Below are 18,465 nucleotides of genomic sequence, written 5' to 3' on the forward strand. Positions count from 1 at the left end.
TTCACGTTCCGGAAGTCTTTCCCTAACTAGTACTTGAAAGACTTAAAAATTAGAGGCCACAAGAAGCAGTAAATTTTTATCCCTTGACTTCCTCTGGATAATTCATCCCAGCTGGGAGAATAGCTAGATTGCAAAATTGTGATGGACTAAAATCTGATGCTATCCCCGGAAGAAATAAGATGAGGAACGAAATCTAGAACGGCACAGGGGAAAATGTTCTGCAGTATTCCTCGTGTTTTAACACTATAGAATAGCTCCGAAAAACCCCTAAGGCATCGCTATTCAAATCTGTTATTGACTTTTTTACTCTAATAAGACTAAATGGTTTCAAAAGCAACGCATTTTGAAGTCTCCCGGTTGATCATCCCGGTCCCCCCCGGTTGATCATCCTGGTCCCTGGGAGGGTCCCCGGTAATTTCTTCTTTTGTCCGCGGATTCCTAGGATCAGCGGTAACCTTCATTTGTATCGAACATCATGGCGGTTATCAACACCGGTGACTTTCCAATTCACGGGCTTTTGCCAAAGCGAGAAACGGGTGCAGATAGATTTTTGGCTAAATATCCCGAGTATGATGGCCATGGAATTGTAATCGCTGTGTTTGATACAGGAGTTGATCCAGGAGCTCCCGGTTTACAAGTAAGTCTTATTTCCAGTGATCGGTACGTACGGATTCAATTCAATACTTAGCAAAAAATTTTGAGGTGCACTAACTTAACGGAAACGAAGAAGAAAATAGGGTTTAATTGCTCTGGTCTCGGTTTTTCGAGTCACTATTAATGGAACGGAGTTTTCTAGGCCTAAGAAAAGTTTTAGTTTGAGGAAATAGTTTTGTGGTATTTTACCTCATTATTAAGTTTTTTCCGCATTATAACGAACAAGTTGTCCTAGGACAAGATTTATATCGACAAGTCCACTTGACTAAAAACTGGCCGGCTTCCTTATGGACAAGGAGACATGTTGAGGGAAAACTTTGATAATTATCAAATATATTCAGCAAAGAGGAGGTGGCTAGTGATCGATATATTTACCAAGCTACAAAGCAGTGAGGTAAATATTTACCACCAACCACCAACAATGAAGTTAATATTTGTATTAGTATGAACAAAAACAGTGAGATCATAATTGTGGCATAAAACAGTGATTTTAATCCATTTATTACTGCAAGGATTATAATATTTTAGATGCAAGTTGCTTGGAGGTGAATAGCATTTAGGATATTTGGAGTTTGAGTTGTTAATCAGAATGCACCTTCAATGCTTGCCACTATTTTAGTAATTATACTAAGATGATAATAAGATCAAGAGACAAAAAGGACGAGAAACATGAAACACTGAAAGTAATAGAACAATACTTATGTGTTATTAACCAAGTGTGAGGTCAAGATGGCTAGATATTGGCCAAGTTCTTTTTTTGCATTTTTATGGCCGAGACGAAGTCCAGGTCCTTAAAAATGCGAAAAAAGAACAAGACTAATATCCAGTCATCTTGATGGAACAAGCTTGGTTAACAAAAAGATTTATTATATTGCAAAAAATTTTTGCTTCATTAAGGATTAAGAATGGCTTATTTACTTCATGAGCCAGGAAAGAAAGCCAACTGTGTTTGTAGCACATCAAACTCACGAGAGTTGTTTCTGTTTTCTTTGTTTTGACTCTATATCTTCTGCCAGTTTCTGTGTTTCCATCACCAAAATTTTTTCAAGAATTATGAATGTAGTTCTAATTCATTTTTTTTCATGCGTGGGATCAATGCGGGCAATCTTGAGCAGCCAAGATGAGCCCATCCTGTCTGCTCGGGTAGCTAATAAGAACACAGGAGTAGCTTCATCCTGTCCACAGGCGCTGCAAGGGATGTAATAATCTGTATTTCTGCCCTGTTTTAAAATTTGAAGACAGCTCCCATGATAAATTTTAGCTATTGTACCTTCACAACATTCCCTGCCAAAGGTAACCCGTAGTTCTAAGGTCTCTCTCCTTTTTTTTTTGTTTTAAGGAAACCCCTGATGGACGCCGAAAAATAATTGATCTTATTGATACCAGTGGAAGTGGTGATGTTGATACCTCAACAGTGGCTGAGGCTGTTGATGGCTGTGTAACAGGACTTACAGGAAGGAAATTGAGGGTTTGTTTCTTATGTCCTTTCTTTCCTTTTTCTTGCAACTGTTACCCTTACAGAATATATTTTTCTACTTTAAGAAAACTTATTAATCAGAAGGTCCATTTATTGAGCTTAACCTGATTTCAACAACACAAGGTGATAATGTTTACTGCTATCCCCCTTTGGGCCTGGGGTCCATTTCTTGAAAGTCCCAGTAAATTAACAGGCCTGAAGCTATAATTTAGTATCAAAATTTAAAGAATAGAGAAGCAAGTACTGGCTCTCTGACCAGTCCATTTTCTTTCTTTAGTTGAAAGTTAAATTGTATAACTTTCAAAACTTTGAAAACTCTTATCCTGAAATTATAAAGACAGAACAGCTTTAGGGGTCCAGTGCATTACTAGGACCTGTGAGAAATGGCCCCCTGATGCCAATCCATTGCGGGGGTATCCCTCTTTCACCCATCCATACTCTAGTGTGGAGAAGGGAACTTCAAGTGGAGAATGTAATTCCCAAGAACTAAGTTAGGGATGAACCGTGGCTGAGTGGTTAGGGTGCTGGACTTGTAATCCGGTGTCCTGGGTTCAAGTCCTCCACCCTGCCACTCACTGGATTTGTTCTCGGTTGCCCCTGGTTCAACTCCTTGGCTGCGCTCTGTAAATAGCCCACCGGTCTGCCTCCTGCCAGTGGGGATTTTTAAGCACTTAGTTAGTTTACATTGTGGCTGAAAAGCCCCTTAGGGGGAGCTTCAATTTACTTATTTATTATTATTATTTATTATAACTATGGCTTTAAAACAGGTCTTTCAATCTAAAGTTCAGTGTGCAAACTATCAAGGTCACCATACATCCCCCAACCTTCAGGCAATAGCCCTTTTAAACTGTGTTATGTATTTGGACAATATTGGAGGTCATGTGTCTTGTGGTCTCAGTTCTGAAACACAATATCCTCATAAATGATGTTAATTGTCTTACAAATCTAATTTTTGCAGTCTCTGTTGCTAAGCAACTGACATTTAAGTTGTTATCAAGTAGGGTAAGTAAGTGAGTCTGTAATTCAGAATGACCAATGAGAAGTCTAAGGTTACCGATAAACTTTCAATGATAAATGCAATGTATTTTGGAACACCATCACAGTGGAACCCTTTGTAATGACAACCTCGGTGATATGGTCATCTTGCTAATACTGTCACTTTTTAGGGCCATACAAAGCGGCCATATGTTTTGTTATAAAAGCAAAATAAACTTTCACTCATGCAGTGACCTATTGATATGGCCAACAGCCTCATTTTAAAATCCCAAACTGCATAATCCTTTAGAATTGATCTCTGTCATTTACTAATCAAACAGCTGATTTATTAACAAGTAAAAGAAATATTTACTTTACCCTGTTTTCATTATGAACATGAAAAAGGAAATAAATCTTGATGCCAACATCTGCTTAGGCAACTAGCCAAGTTTGCCACCTTGTTAATTTCATCCAGCTAATTTTTTTTGGCTCCACCTTTAGTTCCAGCTTTCAATCAATCTTTGGTTGAGTAGTTCTGAATGTATTGCTGAAAAGTTCCTGAACATGTAAATATTGGTTCTTCCAAAAGTGCTTCGCAGCCCTCAGTAGCAAGTCACTGACCCCACAATTTGCGACTAAGACTCAAGAAGGAATGATCTTAGTTTCAGGCTGCTTCAGTCTTTAAGATTATCAAACTACACTTTGTAGAGTATAAATAATGCCATAGACGAGTACAAATATCACGCGGTATTTGTACTGTAGAGTACTGGTTAAACAGGGTTTCTCAAATCGCGCAAGTGAAGAATTGAATTGTAGTTACAATAAAAAATAGCGGACATTTTGAATCATATTTTTGAGGACGAAGAGTCAGAATGGCTGGCAAATATACATCCAAGTTTATTAGATGAATCGAACGAAGAAAAACAGCTAGATGACTTGGAAATTTCTTCATTTATTGAAGAAAAAAGAAACAGCAACACGACAATGTGCCAATTCTCTTCCGCTTTGCATACTTGTGTCACGCACCCCCCATAAATAAATATCCGCAAAATTTGCCCACACTGAAATAACAGTTTGGTGTGTTGGATAATAAATAACTTATTAGACGTTTTGTTGTGTAGTATTGCTGTGTAGTTTTACTCGTTATTTGTATTTTGACGAGCCCATACAAGCCGGTAGGGCTGGTCAAAATACAGCACAACTCGTAAAAATACTCATCAATACTACACAACAAAACGTCTAGTAAGATATATATATATTGAACCTTTTGGGTTTTGCATAATAGGGGTGCTACAAGGTCAATTTTTTTCTCGCTTTTCCTCCACAACTAGCATAGATAGTAATGTTGTATGGGTCAACTGTCTGGTCAAACTGCTCAGCTGATAACTTAACGAGAATCCTCAAGCTGCTAAAATGTGCTACCCGAGTAATTTAGGGAGCTGACACAAGATCAAATAGCGTAAATCTTTTTAATAAATTAGGGTGGCTCCCATTTTATGATGAAGCTAGAATCAGTAAGTGCTCACCAGTCCCTAAGTGCCTTCAAGGAAACTGCCCCAGCTACATGTATGACCTTCTTAAATGCAATGCAGATTTACGCACACGCAGTGGGCGGTACAGTGCCTTAAACCTCGTCTGCCCCAGATATAATCGTGTATCTGAGGGCGGGAGAACTTTTAGCGTGTCTGCAACCAGGCTCTGGAACTCTCTGCCTATTAACCTTCAAAAAGTAACATGTGTAACCTCATCTAGAAAGGCTATTTATAGAATTTTTTAACCAGATACAATGATGTTGATCATTTTAGCGTAACTGAAACTTAATTTTATTCATAGTTTTATGCTAATCGAACCTTTCATAACCTTCCTCTCGCTTGACCTATCCCAGCTGTATTCTTATTTTAATTATAGTTTGTAGATATTCATTGTAAGAATATTTTTATAAGACCGTAATATAGTTTTTACTATTGTTAGTCCTATTCATACATACACTTATACTTCCTTTCTTTATGACATGTATTTTGTTACTTAACTTTGTTTTACAAATTTAGTTTGAGGGCCACTAGTTACTCAGTTGAAGCACTGTCCCATGTTACCCTTGTTAAATAAAGTTGATTGATAGATTATATTGAAATTGCAATGAAAACCACCTTTGATTAATTCACATCCTTTTGTGCACTGATCAGAAGCCTCTAGCATGCCATAGACATCCAACTACAAATCTAGAAATAGAAGTTATAAAAAGAGTTTGACTGGCTAAACAAAGAACATGTTTAGAAGTTTTTTTTTTTTTTTTTAAAGACATGCCTCTTAGAAGATAGACAATGACTACAATGTAATTTTAAACTTGGGCTTTACCAAAGGAAGCCCATGTAACAACTCAAACCAGAATATACCCTTTGACTGAAACCACATCTGTTCATTTGGGTTGCTATTTTTCTTATATTGCTGTTAAGGCGAACTTGTTGTGAACTATGTTTAATGGGTTTGTGAACAGATTCCAGATGACTGGGAAAATCCCTCGGGCAAGTTTTTCATTGGAGTGAGGAGTGCCTATAGTTTGTTTCCAGGAAAGCTGAGAGAGAGGCGAGTGGTGAGTAACTGAAAACATCATGTGTTCTTGCTTCTAAATTATGGTGTTCTTTTGCAACTGAAATCTTTAAGTTGGTAACGTTTGGAATGTAGCTTTCCCTAGTGGGTTCCATCACCAGATTCAAAACTTTGTATTTTTATCTTTTGATTGAAATATTTTATAGCAGAGTTGTGACAGGATAGTTGTGGAAGACAGTAGAATTATAAAAACATCATTGGGCCATTCAGTGACAACTCCAGTATTTTCTGTTCACATAGCTCTGTTGTCTCACCATTTCCAGGAGGCAGTTAGTCATATATTAAGTTTTCTAGTGATCCTTAGGTGACTGAAACTATTCACAGGCAACTCTTTTCACCCTAACATCAGTGTGCATATTCTCCCTGCTATTCTCTATACATTTCCTAAGGTGCTGTCAAGGAGAATTTTTAACAGTGGAGAGCTTCTTTAGTTGGTGATCATGTCCCTTATTCTCCTGACCTTAATGTGTGATTCAGGGGTGATATTGTAAGGAGAAATAAGAGGCTGGTCCCTCTTAGAGGTCAAAGGGTTTGGTGCATTTTTTTAATCAGTGTAAATTAGGTTATAACTAGTGCTTTCAGACTCAAGGTGTTTTGATTGATGGTAACCTGTCATGTTCACCTTTAGAAAGAAAGGCGTGAGAAACTCTGGGACCCACCCCACCAGGTGTGCATTGCAGAGGCAACAAGGAGGCTTGATCAATGGGATGCAGAACATCCAGATCCTTCTGTGGTAAGTGTTTTTCTCAAACACCATTAAGTGATTAAGCATGTTGTTTGGATATGGTTTACTTAGCGACTTCCCCGAGTCGAATGAAGGAGACTTTTATCCTCAGGTGTCAGCTTTTTTCTTAAAAAACTTGATCATATCTTGCAAGATACCATAACTTCTGAAGGAGATTTGATTATTTTTTCAAGGTGTTCTACATATTTTCAAGGGTGTTCTGAAGAGATGTACAGTTGTAAATGTGTTTCCACTGCTTTCCTTTCACAACTTAAGTTTCTGGCAGGTTTGTGTTTGTTCACAAGGAATTTTCTTCCCCATGGCCATGGTGGGATCAGGGTGGGAAAAAGCTTTTCAGTCCTGTAAGATTGGTGCGGAAAGAGGAAAGGAAGAGAAAAAAACAAAGAACAACAATCTTATGATAAAATCTTTCTCAGCTGAGTTAAGTCACAGTAGATGGGAAAATATATTCAGTGGTCAGTCATGACCCATTGACCAAGGGTGGCAGTCTGCTCGTTTCATGTCCTCAAGCCAAATATTTTCTTGTGTGGCCCTCCCACTCAGTCAGAACATATTATTATTATTTTTTTGTACAAAGCATGAGAAGTTAATCAGAGAAGATCTTCAAGCTCAAGTGGAGACCCTTAACAGTCTTGAAAAGAACTACTCTGACACTGGTCCTATTTTTGATTGTATTGTGTTTCATGATGGATACACTTGGAGGTAATGAGTGAAACTTTTGATTGTATTGTGTTTCATGATGGATACACTTGGAGGTAATGAGTGAAACTTTTGATTGTATTGTGTTTCATGATGGATACACTTGGAGGTAATGAGTGAAACTTTTGATTGTATTGTGTTTCATGATGGATACACTTGGAGGTAATGAGTGAAACTTTTGATTGTATTGTGTTTCATGATGGATACACTTGGAGGTAATGAGTGAAACTTTTGATTGTATTGTGTTTCATGATGGATACACTTGGAGGTAATGAGTGAAACTTTTGGTAAGACTCACCCCTCATCCCTTGCAACTTTCCCTTTTCCCCTTGCCATTTGTTCCTACCTCTTGGCAATGGGAGTCATTGTTTTTCTCTTAACTCTCCCCTTGCTTTAATGAAAACCATTTACAGCATGGATTCTTTGCATTTTCAAAAATCGTAAAAAAAAAAAACACCATTTGAAATGGGATCTAAAGCAGTAATTCAAATACAGGTAAGTTTTGTTCATTAATATGCTGCTTATCCCAATCATAAACCAAAGGTACAACGTAACCTTTTGCACAGCATTAGATTTATCAGATTATTTTTGTTTCGCCCTCTGTCTTTCTCTTGGAGATTTTGTTCAGGGGAGAAGCAAGGGTTATTTATTATTATTATTATTATTATTATTATTATTATTATTTATCAGACTATTTTTGTTTCGCCCTCTGTCTTTCTCTAGGAGATTTTGTTCAGGGGAGAAGCAAGGGTTATTTATTATTATTATTATTATTATTATTATTATTATTATTTATCAGACTATTTTTGTTTCGCCCTCTGTCTTTCTCTAGGAGATTTTGTTCAGGGGAGAAGCAAGGGTTATTTATTATTATTATTATTATTATTATTATTATTATTATTATTTATCAGACTATTTTTGTTTCGCCCTCTGTCTTTCTCTAGGAGATTTTGTTCAGGGGAGAAGCAAGGGTTATTTATTATTATTATTATTATTATTATTATTATTATTATTATTATTATTATTTATCAGACTATTTTTGTTTCGCCCTCTGTCTTTCTCTAGGAGATTTTGTTCAGGGGAGAAGCAAGGGTTATTTATTATTATTATTATTATTATTATTATTATTATTATTATTATTATTATTATTATTTATCAGACTATTTTTGTTTCGCCCTCTGTCTTTCTCTTGGAGATTTTGTTTAGGGAAGAAGCAAGGGTGGGCTAGTGAGGCCCTTTTTAAAAATCTTGAAGCTTTAGACATGGCCTCAAATCTTTGATCCCTGAGAATTGAGTAGGGGCTAATTCCTCCTTACAATATCACCCCTGCATCAAGCACGAAGGTGACAAGAATAAAGGAACTGATCACCAACTAAAGAAGCTCTTGATTTTCAAACAAATTCTCCTTGTTACCACCTTTGGTGTTGTTCAGGGAATAGTGTGGAGAATATGTACAATGATGTTGGATCATAAAGGGTTAAAAGAGCATTTTATAATATGATATTTTATTCTAAAAGTACATTTGAAATAAAGTTTAGAAACTATATGGAAGAAGTTTGAGAGGATCTTGTAGAGGTAGTTTTTTCAAAGGTTGCCCCTGTACTGTCTATAGAGCTTGTGTTGACACATCTGAGAATGGAGACTTAGCCAGCTGTACTCTGCTGTCAAATTACCGAGAATCTGGACAGTATGCCACATTTGGAAAAGAAGGTATTTAATAGTTAGAACTTAATGTCTATATTCCCCCATCCCCTGAACTCAATTTTTCCCACCACCTTTGATCAGGACTTAGAGGAGAGCACAGGTTTACTTAAAACTCGGATCATAAAGGGTTGCTTCTTGGGGGCTTTTCTGAATATAAATTATAATACTGCATGAATTATTTTTCAGATTTGTTCAACTACAGCGTCAGCATTTATGAGGAAGGCAAAATACTGTCTATAGTAGCAAATGGAGGTTTGTACATTTGCATCATTCAAGATTTCACACTGGAGTGATTTTATTTACATGAGTGGTAAATGCTTCTTGTTTTGTGCCTCCAGGTACACATGGTACTCATGTGGCCAGCATAGCAGCAGGTTATTGTCCAGACGATCCAGCATTGACAGGTGTTGCTCCTGGTGCTCAGGTGTATATTATATTGTAGTTTTGACCCTTTAACTCCCACAGGTGATTAACATGTAACTTCTCCCTGTAGTATCCATAGGCACAGGCAATAAGAATACTCAAACTTATCAGTTATTCTGTATTCTTTATTCTAATGGCGTTTAAACGTATGATGCACGATCCTCGCAGTAGATAGCGCTATTTATGCAATAGCGAAAATCAGACCTGAAAAAAATCAGGCCTGTACGGGACTCGAACCACTGACCTCTGTGATACTAGTGCAGCACTCTGCCAATTGAGCTAACAAGCCAACTGGGAGCAGGCTGTTAAGTTGGTTCGTAATAAACCCGTGAAAGTGATAAATGAGATAGAAAAAATATATGAAGTACAGGCCTGATTTTTTCAGGTCTGATTTTTGCTATTGCATAAATAGCACTATCTACTGCGAGGATCGTGCATCATACGTATCTAATACCGCAGTTCAAAATATATGAACTTAATATATTTATTCTATCTCAATGGCATTTAACTTAACATAATCAACCACTATACCCACAAATAGCATAGCTAGTCTCGGCGGGCAGTGTGTGGACGCTAAAACATCTTACATAGATTTCGGTTCAACAAAAGATTCAATAAATATACATAGAAGTTGATACCTTCAATTAACACCAAATTTTCAGAACTCATTTATAAGGAAATGTGTAGCAGCTAGAGGGGAGAATTGACAATCTTATCTTGGAAGTGAAAGGGTCAAAGGAGTAAGGTTTCGATATTTTGAGTATTCTTAGCTTCTGGGCAGGGTTGTTCGAAAGGGGGTTAATGTTAACCTAGGTATAAAACGTCAGCCTTGGCTGTTATCTATCGTGTAGAGGGGCGTGTTTAAGAGCTAAGGTTTTGTTGAGTTTTTTCTCAGTATGACTTGAAACTAACAGATTAAAAGAGGAAAAAGAAAAATCCCTCTGAAAAGCCATAAAACTGTATTAACAATTTACACTAACCCCACCCTGTGCCATCCAAAACTGTACCAGTTAGGGAAGGAAGAAAAAGCGTAGCAAGGCTTCAATAAACAAGGGAGAAATAAGGGAAAGGTATTGACATTTTGGCTTTGTAATGAGATGTAAGAAGGTTTCAATATTTATTAAATGAAGAAGCTTTGTTTAGGTTTTATGAAAAGTTCCTTTGTAAAAGAAGATTAAACAACTTTTTTTCTCAGATTCTCTCAGTTAAGATTGGCGATACAAGGTTACAAACCATGGAAACTGGGGCCTCCATGACAAGAGGGGTGAGCAATATTAAGTTTGCAAATTTCTCCTGACTTGTGTCAGATTATCAACTATTAATGGTCTTTTTTTTTTTAAGTTAAGTAGATTTTTTAACATAAAGAATTTTGTTCTTAGTTGATTGCAGTTCATCAGTACAAATGCGATCTTATAAACATGAGCTATGGAGAAGCAAGTCATTGGCCAAATTCAGGGTAAGAAATGTATCTAGCTTCTTCTTCTGTCTCATTAATAATGATGATGATGATGACAACAGCAAAGGTGAGAATGATGATGAGATGGACTGCGATAATTAAATGTATATTTCTCTAGATTAGACCAATCAGCTGAACCCAGAAGGAACAACTGGTGCAAATTGGTGATCGGCAATATAATTATGAAATACATATCTTAAAATATATCTACATCTAAATAACAGATTAAAAGAGAAATTATATATATATATACATATACATGTCTATGTATAGAAAGATAAAAGATATATACATACTAATGAGAACTACAATTAGGCTCCTTCATGTCTAAATACTTAAAAAACCTATTTTTAAAACTGAAGGAGCTGAGTTCTCTTAAATTTTTTGGGAGATCTTTCAGTCTTTTGTAGAAGCGTACTTAAACAAAGACTGTCCAGTGATTGTGATAATAATGACGACAACAAACGATATGCAGGAAACTCCTCCCACGCCAGACAGAGATTTGGTAACTCAGTATTAAATAACCTTGAACCCCAGAGCAAGATGTCAAGGGTTGTTCCCTGCTTGAGCCACTCTGTGCCATTTTTAAGGAAGAATATTTCTTCCTGCGGTTCCATTTTCAGGCCAGGAATATTAAGAGGTCATGAGGCTTGAAAGAATCAGCTTACAATCTCAATTAGTGGTTTCTAGTAAGGTCATCTGAGGAAAAAAGTTGCACGTGCATTACCACACACTCCGAAGTGTGTGTAATATAGTTACACTTATTACATGCATGTGATGCACGGGGTGGGGGTGGGGCTGCTGCTGCAATGCATTGAAGCTGTACTGTAAATATCATAGCAGATCCACTTTTAAATTTATGGACTAGGTTTGTTTAGGTCATGTTCTTCTTGTGTTTTAGACGTATAATTGAACTCATGAATGACCTTGTGGACAAACACAAAGTTATATTTGTGGCAAGTGCTGGTAACAATGGTCCTGCCCTCTCCACAGTGGGATGTCCAGGGGGTACTGCAGAGTCTCTTATAGGTAAAAGTTTTTCGCAAGATTAATTTTTAAGTAACAGTGGCGTAATAATTGGTTAAGATTATGGCATCTCTTTTAAAACAAAAAATACAAGATGTAAATCTGTGCTTAGGTCTTTTTTTTTTTTTTTCAAATTAAGCCATTACTTTTGTAAGAGTGCCTATTCTTGATTTTTAAAGTGTAGTGCGATCGTCCCGGTGAGTGTAGTCGTGAGAAGGATTAATAGGGAGCTTTTTAGCAACGACGACGGCGACGGCAACGAAAACGTCGTGTCGAAATCTAACTTTTCGTTTTTTGTAACTCTTTCGAGATTATTCCGATGTGTTTCACTTGGAAAATGCTGGCGAACTATTCAGGGACTATATCACCACGAACGGCGTTAAAGTAAGGGGAAAGACAGAAAAATTAACCGTCATGCGCTCACGTTCTCGAGAAAACCTAAAGTTTGGTTATTTCGCGTTGTTTTTTTGCCGAGAACGGCAAAGAAATGTACCAAAATGTTAAACGCACGTGCAGGGCGATTGTTTTTGCTCATTCAGCCTATTGTTTTCTGCCGTTCTCGTTGCCGTCGCCGTCGTCGTTGCCAAAGCTCCCGTCGGTGGTGGTGACTGACTGACGTTTTGACAACCTGTGCATAAGTCATTATCAGAGTCATGAACTCCTGACACACTTAACTCTGATGATGACTTCTGCACAGGTTGTCAAAACGTCAGTCACCACCACTGACAGTAGTCCTTCTCAGGACTACACTCACCCGGACGATCACACTACACTTTCACATGTTACCCCCGGGTTCAAACCATTTACTCTATTCTTGATTTTGTTCATGGTTCAGGTGTTGGAGCTTATGTGTCGCCAGATATGATGGCTGCTGAGTATTCTATGTTGGAGAAACTCCCAGGAAATCAATACACATGGTCCTCGAGGGGTCCAACGTAAGGAATTAACTTTTAATACTTTTTGTTCCGCTCTCTTTAAGATGTGAAGGCTTTGAAATGCCTACACTCTTTTACTCACAAGATCTAAATATGAATTTTTGACACTGATTGCTGCACATTTGCTAGAGTTTTAGATTTGACAATTTAATGTTCAAAGCCGGAAACAACATACCCTAGCTGATGATGTTATTATCGATTTCCTACTTTAGTATGTATGAAGGTCAAATTCATTTTTAGTCACTGCTGGGAGTTAAAGGGTTTTTCTTCAGGTAATAGGGACTTAAAGCAGTCAGGACGGAATACGTCGATTAAAAAATGAGTTTCTACTTTTAGTTAGAATTTCGAAAATGGCTACATGTGTTTACCGTCTCATAGGGCGCCAGACCTCAAACTCAACATAACGCATAAAAGTAGTGTTGAGTTCCAAATGGAAATTAAAAGAATTTATCGCCGCGATTTCGCTTCGCAGACGACGTAAATTTTGGGATTTCACGTTGTTGTTTTGCAAAGGACGGCTACGAAATGTACAAAGTTTTAAAACGCACGTGCCGGGCTATTGTTCTGCCAATTAGATCTATTGTTTTTCCACGATCTCGTTGCCGTAGCCGTCGTGGTTTGCTTAAAGTCCCCAATTTTACAGTTGAAACTTGTCGTTCGCACTCTTCATTTTTCTAATAATTTTGGGTAATTCCCAAGGAATACACAAATTTTACGATTGAGATTACGTATTGACACAAGTGACTAAATATGCGTGGCCTGCAGACATAAAAACTTAAAATCAAGCTGGACATGCCCAAAATTGAAATGATTAAAATTTAGTTAAAGTATCTGAATTGGTAGGAAAGCCTGAAAATCTTTTTATGGGTTAGCATCTCGTGCAAAGAACGAAGTAATACCATGAGCCATGTCATGCCAGATTAAATAAGAAAAGCTGATAACTGGTGAGTTCGCCCCTTTGCAAGTTTGCTCCAATCACTTTTGCGAGTTCGCAGTGAATGTTGGTCGCAAAATATCATGATTACGATAGGGATGAATACGTTATGTGGTGGGGAAAGGAGTCGAAAGATTTGGGACGAGCTGGTAACGGCGGGGGCCAACTTGCAAGGTGGTAAGGGTCGAAATTGCGTTGGGCGAATTCACCATAAACCGATAAGCTCAAGGGAAAGTTGCGTGGGAAAGTTCTGGATTTTAAACTTCTGAAATTGTGATTTTATGATGCTCTTTTGTGCAGAGCTCTGACCCCCATTTTTTGTATCTTACAGCACAGATGGCGCATTAGGAGTGAATATCAGCGCACCGGGTGGAGCAATAGCTGCTGTCCCCAACTGGACGCTGAGAGGAACACAACTGATGAATGGAACATCAATGTCTTCACCCAATGCTTGTGGAGGAGTTGGTATGTACTAAGGACTGCAGCAAACATTTGTAAGAGTTATTTGATTTTTTCGTTGTTAAGCTCATTCCAGGTTTTTACTTAATATTACCTTACAGCTCTCCTGCTATCAGGTCTCAAAGCAAATGATATTCCCTATTCTCCACACAGGTAAGACTGATTTTGAATAATTTGTTTTAGGCTTTTGCATTCCATCCGGAACATGGGGCTTTCATCTGATATCCGTCTGGAAAAAGCTGTCTTTGGCAGCTTTTTCCAGACGGTCCCAGGTTAACGAGACTGGTATCGTAGCTTTGCGTAGCTTTTCGCCATTTAGGGCAGTTATTACATTAAAAGTTTATTTTTGTTCTTAGCATTCGTAGAGCACTGGAAAATACTGCCCTTCACGTGGAAGGTAAAGAACTTTTTTTGTTTCTTTTAATTAATTTGTATCATGAGCACGATTTTTCATTTAACAAATAGGTTCCATGTTACCGTTGGTCTGTTCATTTTTAGATAGAAAATTAAGTAAAAAAGGGGGAAGAACCATTAGGAGGCTTAACTCGCTAATCAGAAAGCGTCCCCATTTTTACAACAAATGCAAGTTGATAACTACCCGCTCTCAAAAATTGTTTGCAGGACTTGATAGACTCACGTTAGGACATGGCCTTCTACAGGTTAGTTAGAGGAATTCATGGCGTAAATATTTTGGACAAGGTGCAGTGAATAAGGAATTTTAAGAGAAAATGAAAAGTTTCTTTTTACAGAATCAAAGCTGGCAATGTTTAAAGTGCCTATGAAGTAAAAATTTTTTTGCATAGTTTTGTAGCTTATTATGCCCTTATTAAGGAATGACAAAAGAAATTTCAAGAAAAGAAATTTAAATCGGCTTTTTGGTGGCTCGGAGTCCCTAAATTAGACGTTATCGGTGTCTCCGGAAACTGGGAACGAGTTTGGCTCTGATGACGTAGTTGGTGGTTCTGGCGCTTCGTTTAAGCTTTTGTTTGTCGTCTTCAGAACCACCAACTACGTCACTTCTTTTGTAAGATGAAATTTGACCGCGCGCAAAATGGACCCATTTCAGATTGCAAAATCCAAACTTTGAGGTTCAAAAAATAATACAAGAAAGTTCTTTTGGTCGGTCAAAATCGCTTAGCTGTGTTCACCAAGACATAAGCAAACAAACAGGGCAAAAAATTTTTTTATTTCATAGGCACTTTAAGTCGAAGTACTATTGCCTAACAGTACTGAACAACTATTGAATTCCGAGGCCAGCTTTGGTGATTTATTCCAGAGGCAGACTTTGGGTAACGCAAACCAAAGCCTTGACAAATACAAAGCTGAGATACGAGAACCAATTTCAGGAATTGGTTTGGAGCAAATCTTAATTGTGTGTCGAAAGTAAACCAGGATTGTTTCGTTTTTGCTTTATTTTGCTCTGTGATTGGTCCAGAAAACTCGAGTCACTCTCTCAACCAATCAGGTGCAAAACTAAACAATCGCGACGTGGTCGCCGGGGTTTTCCCGTGCATTTGGAAGTTTGGTCGGTTTTACTCAGTGGCTTTTGTGAATACTTTTGTTTTGGTTTTACGACATTCAATAGAAAAGTGCTCAATAGACCATTTTACAGTTATGTACTTAGTTGCCAAGCCTTTGATTTGAAGTGAGGCTGAGGGTGACATTGTTGTGATAGAGACCAGTATCTAGTTAGCATGATAGCAAAGAAATTTGCATTTGAAAAGCACCAACATCTGTATCATAACAAGGTCACCCTTAGCCTCACTCCTGTTCAATGGCTTGGCCACTAAGCCCACAACCTGTAAAAAGGACCATTATGTAGGCTTAAAAAAGTATTGCCTGTTGGTAAGACGTTACCTCTACATGTGTAGAAGGTATTGTCTGAAGGTATGATATCACAAGAACAGTCCGCAAAGCAAATCCAAATTGAGGTAGTATAGCGACACCTGCGCAGGGTTGTAGCAAAGAAATTACGTTGCCGGCGTAAATTTCAAGTAAGGAGGCTCAAAGGTAGCGAACAGTTGTAAGTGTGTAACCTCAGAATTGCCCGTTGTGCTTTACCAAGCGATCGCCGGTCAAAAATCCAGCCGGCGATCGCCGCTCTTTCATCCGACGAATTTCGCCGGAAACTGGCGCTTAGTGACAACCCTGCCTGAGTTTGATACGCAGAATTTGTTTTAGCCCAATATTGTAAGTCGAATTTTGATTTATGTGGGTTTATGTCTTTAACTTTGTGCTTTGTTTTCCACAGTTGAAAAGTGCTCTAGACTTCTTTTGTATTGCTCCATTTTAGGTCGACAAAGCGTTTGAGTTTTGTAGAGAATTCTCGAGTGTTCCAGATAGAGATGTTAGATTTCAGGTATAGAACACACGAGGTTTACTTGAAATACGTTTAAGCACTTGATTACATACATGGTTTATTTGATAAAGCAGGTTACTAGGTAGGCAAGACTAAAGTCCTGACAATTCACAAATTCAATTCACCTTTGAGACAATTCACTAAAGTCCTACAATTCACAAATCGGCTACGTTTAACTACGATAATTCGGTTTTAAATGTAAATTGGCCACTGTAAAGAGTTTCTTAATTAAGCAGACCTTTCGAGCGTCAGCCCTTCGTCAGGGCGAGCAGAAGAACTGTGGGTTGTGTTTGGTTTATTTATAGAAAGATGGATCTACGGCTATTGGTGGTAACTAACATACCCTCACTCCCCTATTCAAAGTTGTGTCAACCTAACTTTCGGCCATGTTATTAGCTAGGTAGCAACCTTGGTAGGAGGTTAGCGGAGCGTAATTTTTGCGTGATCCAAAGATTCAGTACTCCAAAATATCTCAACATAATTTGGTACTGATTGTGGTTACTTCACGAGACAGAAAGCGGGATCAGGGTCCATCAATGTCGGCGACTCGGCTCGTGCACAGGTAATAACATTTCTTTGATATTTTTTCCTTGCTCAGATAACTTGTTCTGGAGGAAAGAGAGGAATTTATCTTCGTGAATCTTGTCAGCTGTGTAAATCCTTCTCTGAAACAGTATCTGTTACTACACATTATGAAGAGGATGTTGGTGAGTTAAGCGTAGAATTCTATTTACATTTCTCAAGAAAGTCAATTGTGAAGATGTAGCAAGTTTCATTCGAGTGTCGAAAGTAATCCGGGACTGCATTGTTTTTGTTTTACTTTGTTCTGTGATTGGTCCAGAAAACTCGTGCCACTCTCTGAACCAATCAGATGCAAAACTTAAAACAATCGCGACATGGTCGCCCGCGTTTTCCCGCGCTTTTGGCAGTTTGGTTGTTTTTTACTGTGACTTCGTATTGGTTCTTGTGAGTAATCTCCTCTCTTCTGATTGGCGGTTGTAATTATGTTGAGTTCGACGCTCAATCAAAAAGTGCTGTATGTTGTAGGACATTAATTCTTTATTTTTCAAATATGTGTCGTTCAGGGTAAAAACAAAACAAATCAAAACAAAACAAGTTTGTCAGTGCAAATAAAAGTTTCGCCTAAAATATGGGCTGCTGTTAAGTTTAGACACTTCAAACAGTCGTCGAACAATTTACCGGCCGTTCATCAACGATCTTCCGACAATGTATAGACCTCTTACCGAAAATTATTCTATGGTCTGTCATTGGTCCTCCGACGGTCTACCGGAAATTACTGGCTATCTACCAATCTTCTGAACTTCTTTTGTTTTTGTTCTATTTTTTCTTTTCGCCTTTATTATAGCCAACGATGACAGAATAAACCTCAACCTCCGACTTAGTTTGGTCAGTTCAGTGTCGTGGGTGACCGTACCGGATCATTTTGTCCTCATGAATACAGGTTTGTTGGAATAACAATAAAATTAAAAGACAAAGGTGGTCATCAGATTTAGCCAAAAGGAGGCACCAAATAGCGTTGGTTCGATAGGTCTGTATGCCAGCTAGGGAAGTGGGGTCGAGTACGTCAAGGTTAGGCTTGTTTAGAAACCTCTGGAGGAAAAAAGATAAACAGATTTTTTTCTTTTTCAGGTCTTGAGTTAAACTCATCGAAAGAAGAGTTCGTTCCAACTGACTATAAATATTTTTGTATTTCTTTTAGTGCGGAGTTTCAGTGTCAAGGTTGATCCTCGGGGTTTGCCGCACGGAGCGCACTATGCTGAGGTAAGGACTCCTTGTAGTTGCAAAACTGATAGTGGTCTACTGAAATGATTACAAAATAAGATCATTTGGTTTTATCCCCTGAGGTGATTATGTAAATTGGCCCCTGTTGAGAGTTTCTAAAGCCGACGGTAGCCCTTAGTCTGGGTGAATAGAGAAATTGTGGGTTCTGTGTGTTTTATATGTAGAAAAATGGCGCCACGTTGTTGGTGGGAAAACAGTAATATGAAAAA

General features: G+C 38.0%; 1 protein-coding gene across 3 annotated transcripts in view; it reads left to right on the plus strand.

Moving 5' to 3' along the window:
• Window positions 1-443: 443 nt before the first annotated feature.
• LOC111320720 (tripeptidyl-peptidase 2) overlaps window positions 444-18,465 on the plus strand; it is a 34,543-nt gene continuing 16,521 nt past the window's right edge. For 2 of the 3 annotated variants that reach the window (XM_088729140.1, XM_088729141.1), the window contains exons 1-20: window positions 444-637; window positions 1,994-2,122; window positions 5,601-5,696; window positions 6,342-6,446; window positions 7,036-7,160; window positions 8,770-8,867; window positions 9,048-9,113; window positions 9,200-9,285; window positions 10,480-10,548; window positions 10,664-10,740; window positions 11,642-11,769; window positions 12,602-12,701; window positions 13,967-14,100; window positions 14,196-14,247; window positions 14,451-14,491; window positions 14,716-14,753; window positions 16,388-16,453; window positions 17,052-17,160; window positions 17,820-17,915; window positions 18,174-18,235. In XM_088729140.1, coding sequence (XP_088585266.1) covers window positions 476-637; window positions 1,994-2,122; window positions 5,601-5,696; window positions 6,342-6,446; window positions 7,036-7,160; window positions 8,770-8,867; window positions 9,048-9,113; window positions 9,200-9,285; window positions 10,480-10,548; window positions 10,664-10,740; window positions 11,642-11,769; window positions 12,602-12,701; window positions 13,967-14,100; window positions 14,196-14,247; window positions 14,451-14,491; window positions 14,716-14,753; window positions 16,388-16,453; window positions 17,052-17,160; window positions 17,820-17,915; window positions 18,174-18,235 — 1,839 coding nt within the window. In that variant the 5' untranslated portion in view covers window positions 444-475. Of the gene's footprint in view, window positions 638-1,993; window positions 2,123-5,600; window positions 5,697-6,341; window positions 6,447-7,035; window positions 7,161-7,247; window positions 7,426-8,769; window positions 8,868-9,047; window positions 9,114-9,199; window positions 9,286-10,479; window positions 10,549-10,663; window positions 10,741-11,641; window positions 11,770-12,601; window positions 12,702-13,966; window positions 14,101-14,195; window positions 14,248-14,450; window positions 14,492-14,715; window positions 14,754-16,387; window positions 16,454-17,051; window positions 17,161-17,819; window positions 17,916-18,173; window positions 18,236-18,465 lie in introns of those variants that run through there. The other variant, XM_088729142.1, reaches the window with a different exon arrangement.

Source organism: Stylophora pistillata, chromosome 7, assembly GCF_964205215.1.
Source record: "Stylophora pistillata chromosome 7, jaStyPist1.2, whole genome shotgun sequence".
Classification (NCBI taxonomy): domain Eukaryota; kingdom Metazoa; phylum Cnidaria; class Anthozoa; order Scleractinia; family Pocilloporidae; genus Stylophora; species Stylophora pistillata.